The sequence below is a fragment of the Syngnathus scovelli genome, chromosome 8 (genome assembly GCF_024217435.2).
Source record: "Syngnathus scovelli strain Florida chromosome 8, RoL_Ssco_1.2, whole genome shotgun sequence".
NCBI classification, from domain to species: domain Eukaryota; kingdom Metazoa; phylum Chordata; class Actinopteri; order Syngnathiformes; family Syngnathidae; genus Syngnathus; species Syngnathus scovelli.
Genome location: NC_090854.1, coordinates 19,049,378 through 19,063,969, shown reverse-complemented (window position 1 = coordinate 19,063,969; position 14,592 = coordinate 19,049,378). Strand labels below are relative to the sequence as shown.

The window sequence follows — 14,592 nt, the reverse complement described above, 5'->3', positions numbered from 1 at the left end:
TGTTCTTACTCACAGGTAGCAATGACTGTTGTGACTGGCATTGACGGTTCACTTGGCTCTCCAAAGCCAGCTTTGTTCTCAGCAACAACACGGAACTCGTACTGTAAGCCTTCGGTCAGTCCAGTGACCTCGTAGCTGAGCTCGACGACAGATTTTTTAGAGGCCCTGATCCACCTCATGGCTCTTTTCTCCTTCTTCTCGACACAGTAGCCGATGATATCGCTTCCACCGTCTTCAGTGGGTCTTCTCCACGTCACTGTCGCTGAGTGCCCATCCACTTTGTCAACTTCTGGTTTTGATGGTGGACCAGGAGGACCTAAAAACAGAGGGTTCACATGGATTAAAAAACACCACGTGTTGCCGCACTAACTAAATAGATAGAATACAAGTTTTCAGGAGGTCGAGCCGACACATACCAAATCTATCGACCATCTTGACAGGCTGAGAGTGAGCTGGCTCACTGCTGCCGTACTGGTTCACAGCAGAAACTCTAAAGATATACTCATTGTCCTGGATGAGTTTGGTGGCCACATAATGACAGTCGACGACCTTCTCTTCCAGAATTGTCCAGAGAAGGCGACTGGTTTCCCTCTTCTCTAGTGTGTAGTACTTGATAGGAGACCCTCCGTCTTCTGGAGACGCTGTCCACATCAAGATGACCTTCTCGGATGAGACACCGCTGCATTCGATGGGACCGGGAGCAGCTGGAACATCCAGAACCTTAACCTTAACCGTTTCCTCCTTCACGCCAAAGGGATTGCTTGCAGTGATGATGTAGTCCCCGGAGTCCTTCCTTGTGGCGTATTTTATTGACAGGGTGGAAGAGGATGCGGTGGTCTCAATATTGACTATGTCTGAGGGCTTCAGGTACTTTCCTCCTTTCGACCAGCAAGAGGTCGGAGCGGGCTTGCCGAGAATACTCGTGGCGGTGACCACGATGGTTTCCCCAGCTCTGACGGTCACACCGGCCTCCATCACCTGAGCATCGATGGTAATGGTTGGTGAAGCTTTTGGATAGAGAAAAGAGAGTGGATTACAAATCACACCTTTTTGACCCAGGAAGCACGTGTGACAAGTGAATCAAACCAAATCACCGTATTCATCCACGCAGATAATAGTATCCGTCTGGTCGGACGGCGGACTCAGGGCACCGGCTGCGTTCTTTGCTCTTATTCTGAACTCATATTTGCAGCCCTCCTGGAGATCAGTGACCGTGTGTGCGGGCTCTGCAACGTTCACGCTGTTGGCCTTCACCCAGATCTTAGAGGGGAGATCACGTCTCTCCACAATGTAACCAGTCAGCCTGTGGCCCCCGTCAAACTGTGGCTCAGCCCACTGAAGAGTCACGGTGCTCCTGGTGACGCTGATTACGTCTGGTTTGCCTGGAGCATCTGAACACAAACAGCGTTTGTGCAGCAAAACCAACATTGCCAATGCTAAGTGTCATTGATCCTCACCAGTTTCACACTTACCAATTGGATCAAGGGCAACTCGTGGATCAGTGGGAGGACTCGGTCTGCCAATGCCAGCCAAGTTAATGGCCATTACCCTGAACTCGTACTCGAGGCCTTCGGTCAGCCCGGTCACCTTGTGCTCCTTCATTCTCAAGGCCGTCGGGCTTGCCCTCTTCCACAACATACTATTCCTCTCCTTGAACTCGGCGTGATACCCTGCGCATTTGTTGTGGAAAGGGAGAGTGTGGTGAGAGAGTCTTCATAAGTTTACGAATGTAGGAAAAACAACCCCGACCGACGTCATTTGCAAAGGAGCTCAAGTACCCCACTGCGTTTGTATGTAGACGCACAGTGCGCAGCATGTCATGAACTCACGCACAGCCATACCTGTGATGGGAGATCCTCCAGTCTTCCTGGGGTCTGACCAGGCAAGGTAAGCAGAGTCATGGCGCATACTCATGACCTGAGGTGGAGGGGGAGCGTCAGGAACGTCTGGGGAAAACCACAGATGTTTTGTACCGGGAGAAAGCTACGTTTCGGCAAAAAGAGCAGAAGTTGCAGACACTTACTGAATGGATGTTTTGCAATCACAGGTTCCGACTTAAGCCCCTCTCCAACGCCATACTTGTTCTCAGCACACACTCTGAAAATATATTCCGTGCCCTCGTGGAGACCAGTCACCCTCATGGTGCTCTTTTCCACCAGAGAAGAGACAGTCACCCACATATTGGTGACCGAGTCCCTCTTCTCTAGAATGTAGTTTGTGATGTCTGAGCCCCCATCGTCTTTTGGCGCCGCCCACTTCAGTGTGGCGCCATCGGCAGTTATGTCCTTGAATTTGATGGGTCCTACGGGGATGCCAGGCTTTCCCACCACCCTGAAAGAAAAGTCCAGTGGTCACTGCATATGAACAGCGCAAGCGTGACAATGCATTCGTCTCTCCAGGCATCGGTTTAGCACCTGATGAAAATGCTAGACTCTTTGCTGCCAGCGCTATTCCTCAGGGTGATTGTGTATTTGGAGGCGTCGCTTCTCTGGCAATCCCTTATCAGGAGAGTGGTGTTGACGCTCGAAGATTCTGCACAAACACGTCCCGTGTCTGTCAAGTCTTCATCCTCCCCCTTCTTCCATGACACCTTAGGCGTTGGTTTGCCCATGATTGGAATCTTCAGACGCACCGTGCTGCCCTCTTTGGCCACGTAACACATGTCGGGAAGTTCCCTCAAGTCGCAAGTGGGATGAACTGTGGAAAGAAGGGCCACGATACTTTTCAAGAAAATTCCATGAGACATATTGCCATACACAAATAGCGGCAAAGCCGTCACGGTGACACGAGAACTACGGTACAAATGTGAGCATTTGTCCTTACTGAGTTGGTCCTTGGCAACTACTGTCAGCTCCTTGGTGGCACTCTCCCCAGTGTCATTCACAGCTTTGACGCTGTACTTGTACTCTTTGCCCTCGACCAGATCCTTGGCGCTGTACTGCATGTTCTTTGACCTCATCAACTCCTTGTACTTGTCGTCGCCATTGAGAACCCCGAGCACATAGCAGATAATGCGGCTGCCGCCATCAGTCAGAGGTTTCCTCCAGCTGAGCGTACAAGAGTCCTTGGTAACCAGCAAGGTCTTGAAGTCCATGACAGGACCAGGCTCCTCTGCATGAGTAGAAAAGGACCGGTGACCAAAGGGCAGTGAAATTGAAGAGAATAAATGTGTCAGAAATGGTTCTCATCACACCCACCAGATGCTCTGATCGAGTCGGGGGTCTCGCAGCACTCTCCGGCGCCGAGCAGGTTGACGGCTGACACTCGGAAATAGTAGTACCGTCCGGCATTCAAGTCTGACACCTTCAAAGATGTCTTGGTACAATTGTTGGAGACCGTAGACCAGGCCTTCCTCTCAGTGTCTCGCTTTTCCACGATATAGTGGGTGACTTCATAGCCCCCGTCTAGAAAAGGAGCATCCCAGTAGATGGAGGCACTGTCCTTTGTGGTCTCTTTTACCACTAGGTTAATTGGTGGCCCAGGAGTGTCTTAAAAAAAAAAAAGAAATGAAAGAAAGTGAGGGTCTACTCCAAACGTACGTTTTTTTTTTTTTTATCTTTTGCTGCTGATTCAAGATCGGTTGAGATCAAGAAGAAGCAGATTTCTTACCGAGCACCTTGACGATGACGGTGTACATCTTCATACCGGCCACACTCTCCAGGTTGAGAATGTATTTGCCTGCATCATATCTGTTGACATTCTCCACCACCACAGTGGTGTCACTTTTCGTGGACTTGATGACAATGCCTTGGCGATCCTTGATGTTGGTGTTCATCTTGGCCCATATGACCTTGGGCACGGGGTGACCCTTGATTGTGGCATGAAGCTTCATGGTGGCGCCAGCTCGCAGTTCCAGGCCCTCCTTCAACTCAGCACTCAGCTCCGCCTCCGGGGGTACTAGAAGATCATCAAACGCAATTCCCGCTGACTTCCAAAAGCCATGACATCATTCGTTTGAATTGATCTAATGTTAAAATCAGGGCTGCCTCCCTGAAAGGGTAACCTAGTTACTTCACGGATTACTTGCTATGAAATCCAATTGAGCTACTTGACCGATGACCTGATTTTGAAAGTACCTAGATGAAACGACTACGATTTGGCGGCTGCAAGCACCGTCTCAACATAATGATCACCTCACCGGTTTTGCCTTCGTTGCACGTTAGTAACAATATTTTTAGCCTTCACCCTTTGTGATTGTGGGGAATTGATTATTGGTCAACAAGGGCTCATCTCAGACTCTGTCAAAATGTGTTATTACAATTATATTTCATCTCCCTACTGCTCTCCTTCACCAGATGATATATTCTACTCATCTCCTCTTGCTCATCCCTTTTTAGAAGAATTCGTTTTTATATCAACCATTATGACATTAATTGTTAAGACTATCACATTAAGTGAAAAAACACTTCACAACAACCCAGGGCCCGCCCGACTGTGCTTGGGGCCGTGCAACATCATTCCGATTGTCTCCCCATCATTGATGGAAAATGAAAGCTTTGGTATGGATTTTTACATGTGACAATGACAAGAATAGTCATGCAACTTGAATCTGACTACTGGTCCGGAAACACTAACTCATGATCGGCATCTCAAAAAAAACAAAAAACGCCTCAATCTACATTTACCGTGTGCCTCGGTAGGATCCATTATCTTGCATGCCACTTATTCGCCTATAAATTGTGTAAAGCAAAACCTACCTATGATGTCCTTTGCGATGTGCTTGCCAGGCACTTCGACCGGTTCACCAAAGCCCACCTTATTGGCAGCGGTGACACGACACTGGTACTCGGCCTTGTGAATAAGGTTTTGTATGGTGTAGTTGGTGTCCTGCAAGTTCTTGGGAACATTGCATCGGATCCAATCTGCCGTATCTGTCCTCTTGCACTCCACCAGATATCCCAAGATTGGACTTCCACCATTGTTGGCCGGAGCCTTCCAGCGGAGGCTTAGGGTGCTGTAGGTGGTGTCACTCACACGTGGGTCGAGTACAGGGCCCGGGGGAGCTGCGGAAGAGCATTTTGTTCCGAGTTAGAAACAAGTACGCATAAACAAAATAAACTTTTGGAAGTTATGGAACTCACTGATGGGATTTTGTGCAGTAGCAGCATCTGAGGGCTCACTGGGTTTTCCAAGTCCTGCCACATTAACAGCAATGACTCTGAATTCATATTCCACTCCCTCGCTAAGGCTTGTGGCATCAAAGGTCCGTTCCATTAAGGGTTTCCTGTTCATCTTGCTCCAGTTCATCTCCTTGGTTTCCTTCTTCTCGAGCATGTAACCCAGAATGGCGGACTTTCCGTCATCGGTTGGCTCCTTCCAGCTCACTGTCATTGCATCCTTGGTGACGTTGGTAATCACTGGGGCCTCACACTGTCCAGGAACAGCTGGTACACACATACATCAGCACTTTTAGTTGAGCCATTCAAATGACAGGTTAAAAATGGGAATATCTTATAAAAAGAAAAACAAAACAAAAAAACAATATGGACATACTGAACTATATAGTACTTGAGGTAAGCCAAGATGGAACTCACTGAATGGGTTCTTGGCAATGATAGGGGCAGTGATGAGACTGTCTCCAACTCCCCACGTGTTCTCAGCACGGATTCGGAACTGGTATTCATGACCCTCGATCAGCCTCTGCACATTTAGTTCAAGATCTTCACCCTTGATCTTTGAGGTGACCAGAGCCCAAGTTGCCCGGCTGGTCTCACGCTTGTCCAAAATATAATTGGTAACCGGGGCTCCACCATCCTTCAGCGGCGGCTCCCAGGACAATTTTATGCTATTAGCAAACACTTCAACGTATTTGGAACTGGCAGGTGGACCAGGCACATCTGCGCAAGACACAGAGTTCAAATGCATCACTGGACATCAGTCATCGAAGCAAACACACCAATTGGACCAGTTCCAAAAGTATTCACCCAAAACGGTAACATGGATGTCAGCGGTCTTTGAGCCACTGGCATTCTCTGCAAGAATGGTGTAGACCCCAGTGTCCTCCCTGGTGACTGAGAGCATCTCCATTTGGAAGTGGTGTCTCTGTTGGGTGATGACTTGCCCTTGACTTGACCTCAGACTATCATCACCTCTCTTCCATGTGACTTTGGGCATCGGTTTACCAAACACCTCAGCCTCAAGGAGAACCGAGGCTCCGGCCTTCACCTTCAAGCCTTTCTGCATCCTGGGATTAAGTTCTACCCTCGGAGGCACTGTGGTAAACGACATGACCCAAGTTTATCACCCGTCTCAAAGTTAGCTGGACAATAAAAGGTCACTTGGGCGTGTCCCTCTCACCATTCTCAGCACAGACCAGTATTGGGTCTGTGGGCTCTGAGGGTTTGCTAATGTTGACGGCTGTTTTGGCAATGACTCTGAACTGGTACTGTAGGTCTCGCTCCAGGCCAGTCGCAGTGTACTCCTCCCTGGGGACATTCTGGCAAACAGTGTTGCAACGTACCCATGCGTCTCCAGGCACACGCATGGCCTCGACATAGTAGCCGATGATCTTGCTGCCACCGTCGTTCTTGGGCCGGCCCCAAACGAGCGTTACCGAGTTCTTGGTCATGTCCACAACTTCTGGTTTCCCAGGGGTATCTGCAACACAGCGACTTACGTGAGAAAGAGAATTTGGTCAAAATGCTCTTTTGCAGGTGTGGCTTGCTGAACTCACCAATGGGTGTTCTGGCAGTTACAAAATCAGTCTTTGTGCTTGGCTTGCCCTGACCAGCACGATTGATGGCTGACACCCTAAAGGTATACTCGAGGCCCTCAATCAGGCCGGCACAGGGGTACTCGGTGGTGCGTACGACAGTGTCGTTGGCCTTCACCCAGAGGAGGCTGTTTCTTTCTTTACGCTCAATGTAGTAACCTGTGATGGGGCTGCCGCCGTCACACTCGGGTTTATCCCAGGCCACAAACATGCAGTCCTTGTTAGTCTTGTTTATGTGACAGTTAAGAGGTTCACTGGGAACATCTGGTGAGGAAGAAGAAAATCAAACAGAACATTATTTCTGTCAAATGGATGACTTTTACATTCAATGGCCGTGTGAGGTTTTTCCCGAGCTGTGGGCCGGCCAACCGGAGTGAGTGAGCGTGTGGGCCTAAGAGTGAGTCGTCCAGTGGTTGTCCTGTGTCATGTCCTCGGGCAAGACACTTGACGCACCTTGCCTCCAGTGCCACTCACACTGGAGTACGCTTGAAGATGTGGTGTTGGTTGTATGGGCCGTAGCAGCCACGCTTCCCTCAGTATGCTCGAGGGCAGCTGTGGCAACATATGTCGCTTACAATTACCAATGTGTGCCAATGTGAAAACATTTATCCATTAGGAGCAGTTTCAATGTCTCGTTCAGAAGACTGCCATGAAAATCAGAGGCATTATATTATATTATATTATATTATATTATATTATATTATATTAGTATATTATTATTGCCATCTTAAGATAAGAGTAGCTTACAGCTAACAGATAATCGTCGAGATGCTTGATGAAACTTCATGAGAAAATGATTATTTTATGAATGAAGGAAAGAAACCTACCAAAGGGAAACTTGGCAATCATCCTATCAGATTGAATAGGGTCCGACACGCCATAGCGGTTCTCAGCCCGGATGCGGAACATGTACACTTTCCCGGGAACGAGTTTGCCCAGCCTACAGCTTGTCTTCTGGCCGGAGGACACAGCGTTAACCCAGTCACCTCGACTGACATCGCATTTCTCCACCACGTAATTTGTGATTTTGCTGCCGCCGTCCTCCAGCGGTTGGCTCCAAGACAGAGAGCAGGCATCTGAGTCAATGTCACTGATCTCCACGGGACCCGCAGGAGGTCCTGGAATATCTACAACACACATAGATCAAATGTGTGTCAAACCATTCCATACACAATTTACAAAGCCACCATACAGAATAACTAAAGCAAAGAAACAGACCTCTGATGATAATCTTGAGAGACTGGACCGTCTTTGCAGAGCTGTTTTCAGCCACAAGGCTGTAGTCTCCGCTGTCTGTCCTTGAGACATCCTTTATAATCAAGACACACAAATTGCCAGAATGGTGCATGGCCAGACGGCTTGAGGAGACCAGTGGTACGTCGCCACAAATCCACTTGCAGGTTGGAGAAGGTTTTCCAGAAATGACAGCTTCAACTCGGAGTTTGGCTCCAGCTCTTTCACTGACAATGTCTGGCATGACGATCTTTGGCTCCACTGGGGTGGGGTGGGGCGGTCAAATAGATATGAAGAATACATTTTGGGGCAGGTGCGAGCTCATTTTCAATAATTGATCGTATCGACTTCAACTTACACATTTGTTCCTTGATCTCAGTTGGCTCCCTGGTCTCTGTGAACAAGCTCAAACCCATGATGTTCTTGGCGGCCACTCTAAACTTGTACCTCTTGCCTTCTTTCAGACCACTAATGCTGATGCTCAGTCCCTTCACAGTGGTATAGGCATTCCACACCTCCTTCTCAGGCTCCTTGGCCTCCACTTTCATTACTGGAGGCGGAGCTGTCCCTTGTTCTGAGGTCTGCATTTGAGGTGCACAGCATGAATGTCATTTGGCACACAAACCTTTGTTTCACAAATCAATTTGGGAAGATCTTAACACAATTTTAATAAAGCCAATTGCCGGGGGCCAACAGAAAGTGAAAAAGCGGCAAAATCACAAACCTCCACTGGTGCTGGGGGTTGTGGAGGAGGTTTGACTTCGATATATTCAATCACGTAACCGTCAATCTTTGCCCCACCATCCCTTGCAGGCTTCACCCAGCCAATTGTGGCACTGTTCTTTGTGATCTCAAGAATTTCAATCTTCTCACACGGATCAGGTTTGCCTGAAATAATAAAAACATTCAGGTTCTCTATTGTGACAAATGAAAATGGAGCAAGACACAAAGCATAGCAGTGACTGAGTGCCCATTTGTCATTGTGTGATCAAGAAGTCATACTTACTGACAGGATCCGAGGCTAAGTAGGAAGTGGGTGACACCCGGGGAACTCCTGAACCATACTCGTTGACAGCAGTCACTCTGAAGTAGTACTCTGTGCCTGGCACGAGGCCGCTGACCTTGAAGGGAACCTTGTCTTTCTCCACTTCGGCCTTGACTGTCGCCCACGTCTTGCGATCGATTTCACGCTTCTCGACGATATAGTGAGTGATCTCGCTGCCGCCGTCGACCTCTGGAGGGTTCCACGACAGCATTGCTGATGTCTGTCTAATGTCAGAGCCCTCCAGATTCATCACAGGTCCTGGGGTGTCTGTTGGGTGTAGGGAGGGGGTCGGTGCAAACTTCTTTTTAACTCCAGCAAAACAATCACAGAGCAGTGACGGGAAAAGGCAGGACGTACCGAGGACCTTGACGCTGACGAACACAGCTTTTTCTCCAGCGGGACTCTGCACAGTCAAACAGTATTTGCCAGAGTCATCCCGCGTGCTATCCGGAATGACCAGGAAGGTCATCGTGTCGATGATGTCAACGTGACCCTTCCTGACTACATTATCAATGCCCATCCGCCTCCAAGTGACTTTGGGAGGAGGTCTTCCTCTGATGGTAGCGCACAGTCTGATGGGACACCCAGCTCTCACTGTTAGTCCCTGTCTTAAGTTGGCATCTAAGTCGATTTCTGGTGCCTCTGTTAAAAGCAAAACGTGGATTTATAGACATGTTTGTTTATGAATACAGTCATCTAAGTCAGGAGGTAGCCAAAGCAACCCTTACCAAGTATCTCCTTGGGATTCACAGCTGTTCCCAGGTCACAGGGCAGACTCATGCCCACCTGGTTCTGAGCTGACACTCTGAAGTCATACAAAAGTTTCTCGTCAAGACTCGTGACTGTGAACTCACAGAAGACAAGCTGAGCAGCCACATTGCAGCGTTTCCAACTGTCGTCTCCTTTCTTGGCACTTCCCTTCACCCTCATCTCAACAACGTAGCCAATGATGGGCGCTCCACCATCGGACACAGGCTTGGTCCATCCTAGAGTTACAGTGGACTTGGTGCTGTCCAAGACCTTCAAGTTGGTGGGTGGTGCAGGAGGCTCTGTAAGAAAACACACACACACACACAGGTTGAAGTCACGCAGAACCAACACTAACAGGTGGTTAAAAGAAAACCAGCCACGCCATACCGATTGCGTCCTTTGCCGAAACGGAACGCGAGGGTTTGCTTGCACTGCCGACTCCAATTTCATTGACAGCTTTCACTCTGTATTGGTATTCGTGCAGGGGCAGCAGTCCTGTTACGGTGAAGCACGTCGTTGGCATTGCCTCCTTGTTAATGGTGGACCACCTTACAGCATGCTCCTCCTTCTTTTCCAACATGTAACCAGTGACTGGCTTCCCACCATCTGTGTCAGGCTCTGACCACTGCACTGTCATCTCCTCCTTGGAAATTCTGGTGACCTCCGGTGCCTCAGGTGCTCCTGGAACACTAAACTTGGTGCCAGCGACAATGGCCTCGCTCTCCACAGCAGGGCCAGGACCCATTTTATTCTCTGCACGAACTCTAAAGATATATTCATTTCCCTCAACGAGACGAGTCACGTTGGCCTTGTTGGTGATGACGGCATTTGAATGAACGGACCAGACACCCCTCTTGGTGTCGCATTTCTCTATGATGTAGTTATAGATCTCGCAGCCTCCGTCGTCCTCTGGAATGTTCCATGCCAAACGGCACCTGTCAGTGGTAACGCCTGACACCTTAAGGTCACTGACCGGGCCGGGCCTGTCCAATACATTGACCTTGGCATGCGCGGAGCATGTTCCTGCCCTGTTGGCTGCAGTGACGACATATTTGCCACTGTCTGTACGCCGAGCTGTAGTCAGAAGCAGCTTTGAGAAGTCAACGCCGGTTTCGATCTGAAGCCTGGAGCCCTTTTTGAGCTCCCCGGTGCTATCATCCTTGGTCCATTTGACATCAGGTTGGGGTTTGCCTTTGACCATTGCCTCGATGGGAATTGAGTCCCCTGCCTTTACCACAAGGTTTCCATCCAGTTTGATTTTGATCTCTGGCTCTACAAGCTGCTCCTTGATGACGACTTCTGCTGTGGTCACCCATTTGCTTTCACCGCCGTCATTTTTCGTCTGAACTCTGAACTGGTAGACCTGGTTTTCAATGCACCTGTCAGCCATAAAGTGAGTCTCTTTTATTGCACCTTTATGAAGTCTCTCCCACTCTTCAGCCTCCTTTGGCTTCTTCTCCACATGGTAAGCCAGGTTACGACTACCGCCGTCGTAGTCGGGCTTCTTCCATTTGAGGAAGCAGAAGGTCTTGCCAATCTCCGCTATATGGAAGTCGATCGGTTCACCAGGTTTCTCAATGGGGTCAATCGCCAAAACGGCCGTCTTGGTCTCTGTGGGTGGTCCAACACCGATCTTGTTTTCGGCACTAACACGGAAAAAGTACTCGCAGCCCTCCGAGAGAGGCGCCTTCATCAGACGCTTTGTACAGTCATTGGAAATTACCGTCCACCCCCTCTGGCTCGGTTGTCGGCTCTCAATAATGTACTGGGTGATCTCTGTGCCTCCATTGTCCTCTGGATTCTCCCAAGACACCATGCAAGAGTTCTTGGTCACATAAGCCACCTTTATATTTTGGCAAGCTCCAGGTGTGTCCAGGACATTGACAATAATGGTGGCTTGTGCCTGTCCGCTGCTGTTTTTGGCAACAATGGCGTATTTGCCATAGTCGGACCTGACGGCATCATTAATGACCAATTCACACAGAGGATAGTTGTTGTTCAGCATCGTGCGTTTGTCTCGAGACAAGGCTCTGGCGTCCTTGGTCCAGGCGATCTCTGGGTCAGGTCTGCCCTTAACTCTGGCCATCAAACTGATGATCTGTCCTGCCCTTACAGTCAGAGAGTCACGGCACGATACGTCAACGACAACCTCTGGAGGAACAAGAATGTCCTTCGCCAAGATGGTCTCGCTCAGTTCCCGGGGTTCGCTCTCTCCGACCTTGTTTGTGGCTCTGATTCGGACCCTGTACTCCATACCTTCAATGAAACCTGGTACTCTGTAGGCACACATCTTGACGAGTTCCTTGTTAACCCTGTCCCACTGAGCAGATCCTGACTTTTGAATCTCTACAACATAGCCCAGGATAGGGCTGCCACCATCTCTTGTGGGTTTGGTCCAGCAGATATCCGCATACAACTTGCTCCAGTCCTTTAGTTTAGGATTTCCAGGAGGTCCCGGCTTGGTGATGGGCCGGGTCGCCCTGATGGGATCAGAGGTGAGCGATGGCTCACTGACACCGGCAATGTTTTCAGCAAATACTCTGAACTCATAGCTGTTGCCTTCAAGTAGGCCCGAAACCCTGTATCTGAGATCCAGCACGGGAGTTTTATTGACACGAATCCACTTTCCTGTCATCTCTCGGCGTTCAATCACGTAGCCACTGATAGGACTACCTCCGTCGTGGTCAGGCAGGGACCATTCCACTGTCACAGCATTCTCTGTGATATCAGAGCACACCGGGAGGCCCGGTGGACCAGGAGGGTTGAACATGTGCTTGGCAATGGTCGGGGGACTCTCAAGTCCGACACCGATTCCGATTTTGTTCTCGGCACGGATACGAACCACGTACTCACGACCCTTCTCCAGGCGTGACACCTTAGCTTTGGTACCGATACCGCTCGAACTTACAACCGACCAAGGCTCCCATGATTTCTTCACATCCTTCTTTTCAACCACATAGTTGGTGATGGGGGTACCACCGTCATCCTTGGGTGGCCTCCATTGTATCATCATATGATCAGGGGTTACTTCTAAGATGTTAATTGGTCCGACGGGTGCCCCTGGAAGATCAAGCACAGTGACGTGCAGAGCGACAGTCTTGCTGCCTGCAGGGTTGGACACAGTGAGGATGTACTCGCCCGTGTCTCCTCTCTTGCATTCTGGTATGGTGAGAGTGGATGTGGATCCAGTGGATTCTATCTTATAGTGACCTTCTGATGTAATTTCCTTGCCATCTGTCATCCACTTGGCAGTGGGGATGGGGATCCCCTTCATCTTGGCAGGCAGTACAATAGTGCTGCCTACCTTCACAACAATACCCTCGATAAGCTTCACATCGACTTCAATGGCGGGGGGCACTGAAAGACAAAGGAAAAGCATTCGTGTGAGGAATTTCAACGGAATGAAGCACTGCAGCTGTTCTTCAGTCCAAAACGGAGACGTCTTACGTGTCTTTTCCTGACAGGTGACGGGAACACTGGTGTCAGGACGACTCACGCCAATAGCGTTCTGAGCCATGACCCGGAAGCGGTAGGTCTTGCCTTCCCCGAGACCGCTGACATGTGCATGGTTACTGCTGACGGTCTTATAGGAAACCCAATCTGGCTGAGTCTCTTCCTGGTACTCAACAATGAAGCCTGTGATTTCACTTCCCCCGGTGCGATCGGGCCACTCCCACTCTAACCACACCTCTGTCTTGTCTGCATCAGTGTGGTGTAGGTACTTTGGGGGGCCAGGTGGATCTAAATAATGGAGACAGATTTGTAGTTTGTTGGCCCGGAAGTTAGAAATGGTACACGCAACACGGTGCTACCTTGACTTAGTGGCACAATTTAAGCTTTTCATGTTGCAAGCCGTCGCTTGGTCAGTCTTTTTGCTTTGCGTCGCAAGTTGTGGGTGAGTTTCAGATGAGCCACTGCGAGAGTGAAGTGATTTAAAAAAAAAAAAAAAAAAAAAACTGGGACAGTCAAGGAACCTTAACGCCCATGCTTTGGGGCCCTAGGGGTACGTGAGCGCATTGCACGGGGTACGTGGAAGTACTTCATTTATTTACCAGACCGGCGTACACACCTCGAGTGTCTCATTAAAGCTCAGATGAAAAAAAAGTAAAAGTGTCATAGTGGGTCTGAATATAATTCATGTTCAGGCTTTTGTTCCTTGTATTTCAAATTCAAATGCTTATCTACTGTCCTCTCACTAAGACGCACGGGTCGAGGCGCGTTCGGAAATTTGCGGGCCTCCGCGCGCCGGTTCGCTCTGAGTGTTTGGAAACTCGGCGTTGCTCAGATTTGACATTCGGTTATTCAGAGTGCACCAAAAATGTAGTGCTGGCACTTCGGCATGGGACACCACGCGCCAGTGCCGAATGACGGTGGCGCACACTCTGCCTCTCTAAACACAGGCATCAGAGTGAATTTCCAGAGATGAGTAAACTGAGTTAGGAGAAAAATCACATTCAGGATTCAGGACAGGACTGAAACAGAAAACAGCGTTGCACTCACAGAGTGGATCGACAGCCTTGATGGGAGTTTTTGTGGTCACATAGTCACTCCTGCCAAACTGGTTTTCGGCTGCCACTCTGAACAGGTACTGGATTCCTTCCATCAGATACATGGCCATCAAACTCCGCTTCTTGTTGGCCGCGGAGACCGGGACCCACTGCTCAGCGGCGACATCCTTCTTTTCCACGACGTAATGTGAGACAACAGCACCGCCGTTGTCCTCTGGAGCTTTCCACGTCAAGTAAGCGGACTCGCTGGTCACCTCGGAGACCGCCAGGTCTCTCGGCGGTGATGGTTTGTCTGAAGGGAAAACAAGGGATGGAATTTGAGCTGAAGAGATGTTGCTCCAACA

The 14,592-nt window shown here is 49.5% G+C and overlaps 1 protein-coding gene across 3 annotated transcripts in view; it reads right to left on the bottom strand.

Moving 5' to 3' along the window:
- Window positions 1-14,592, bottom strand: part of LOC125973801 (titin) — a 116,826-nt gene that overhangs the window by 42,049 nt on the left and 60,185 nt on the right. For all 3 annotated transcript variants that reach the window (XM_049728297.1, XM_049728299.2, XM_049728298.1), the window contains 26 exons: window positions 14,241-14,540; window positions 13,188-13,481; window positions 10,128-13,097; window positions 9,719-10,039; window positions 9,348-9,632; window positions 8,952-9,257; window positions 8,670-8,833; window positions 8,304-8,526; window positions 7,931-8,206; window positions 7,540-7,839; window positions 6,674-6,976; window positions 6,298-6,597; window positions 5,925-6,212; window positions 5,535-5,837; window positions 5,082-5,384; window positions 4,698-5,003; window positions 3,610-3,897; window positions 3,198-3,488; window positions 2,824-3,111; window positions 2,415-2,697; window positions 2,024-2,331; window positions 1,842-1,946; window positions 1,473-1,670; window positions 1,095-1,391; window positions 417-1,007; window positions 14-316 (listed from right to left, as the gene is read on the bottom strand). In XM_049728297.1, coding sequence (XP_049584254.1) covers window positions 14-316; window positions 417-1,007; window positions 1,095-1,391; window positions 1,473-1,670; window positions 1,842-1,946; window positions 2,024-2,331; window positions 2,415-2,697; window positions 2,824-3,111; window positions 3,198-3,488; window positions 3,610-3,897; window positions 4,698-5,003; window positions 5,082-5,384; window positions 5,535-5,837; window positions 5,925-6,212; window positions 6,298-6,597; window positions 6,674-6,976; window positions 7,540-7,839; window positions 7,931-8,206; window positions 8,304-8,526; window positions 8,670-8,833; window positions 8,952-9,257; window positions 9,348-9,632; window positions 9,719-10,039; window positions 10,128-13,097; window positions 13,188-13,481; window positions 14,241-14,540 — 10,194 coding nt within the window. The remainder of the gene's footprint in view (window positions 1-13; window positions 317-416; window positions 1,008-1,094; window positions 1,392-1,472; window positions 1,671-1,841; window positions 1,947-2,023; window positions 2,332-2,414; window positions 2,698-2,823; window positions 3,112-3,197; window positions 3,489-3,609; window positions 3,898-4,697; window positions 5,004-5,081; window positions 5,385-5,534; window positions 5,838-5,924; window positions 6,213-6,297; window positions 6,598-6,673; window positions 6,977-7,539; window positions 7,840-7,930; window positions 8,207-8,303; window positions 8,527-8,669; window positions 8,834-8,951; window positions 9,258-9,347; window positions 9,633-9,718; window positions 10,040-10,127; window positions 13,098-13,187; window positions 13,482-14,240; window positions 14,541-14,592) is intronic.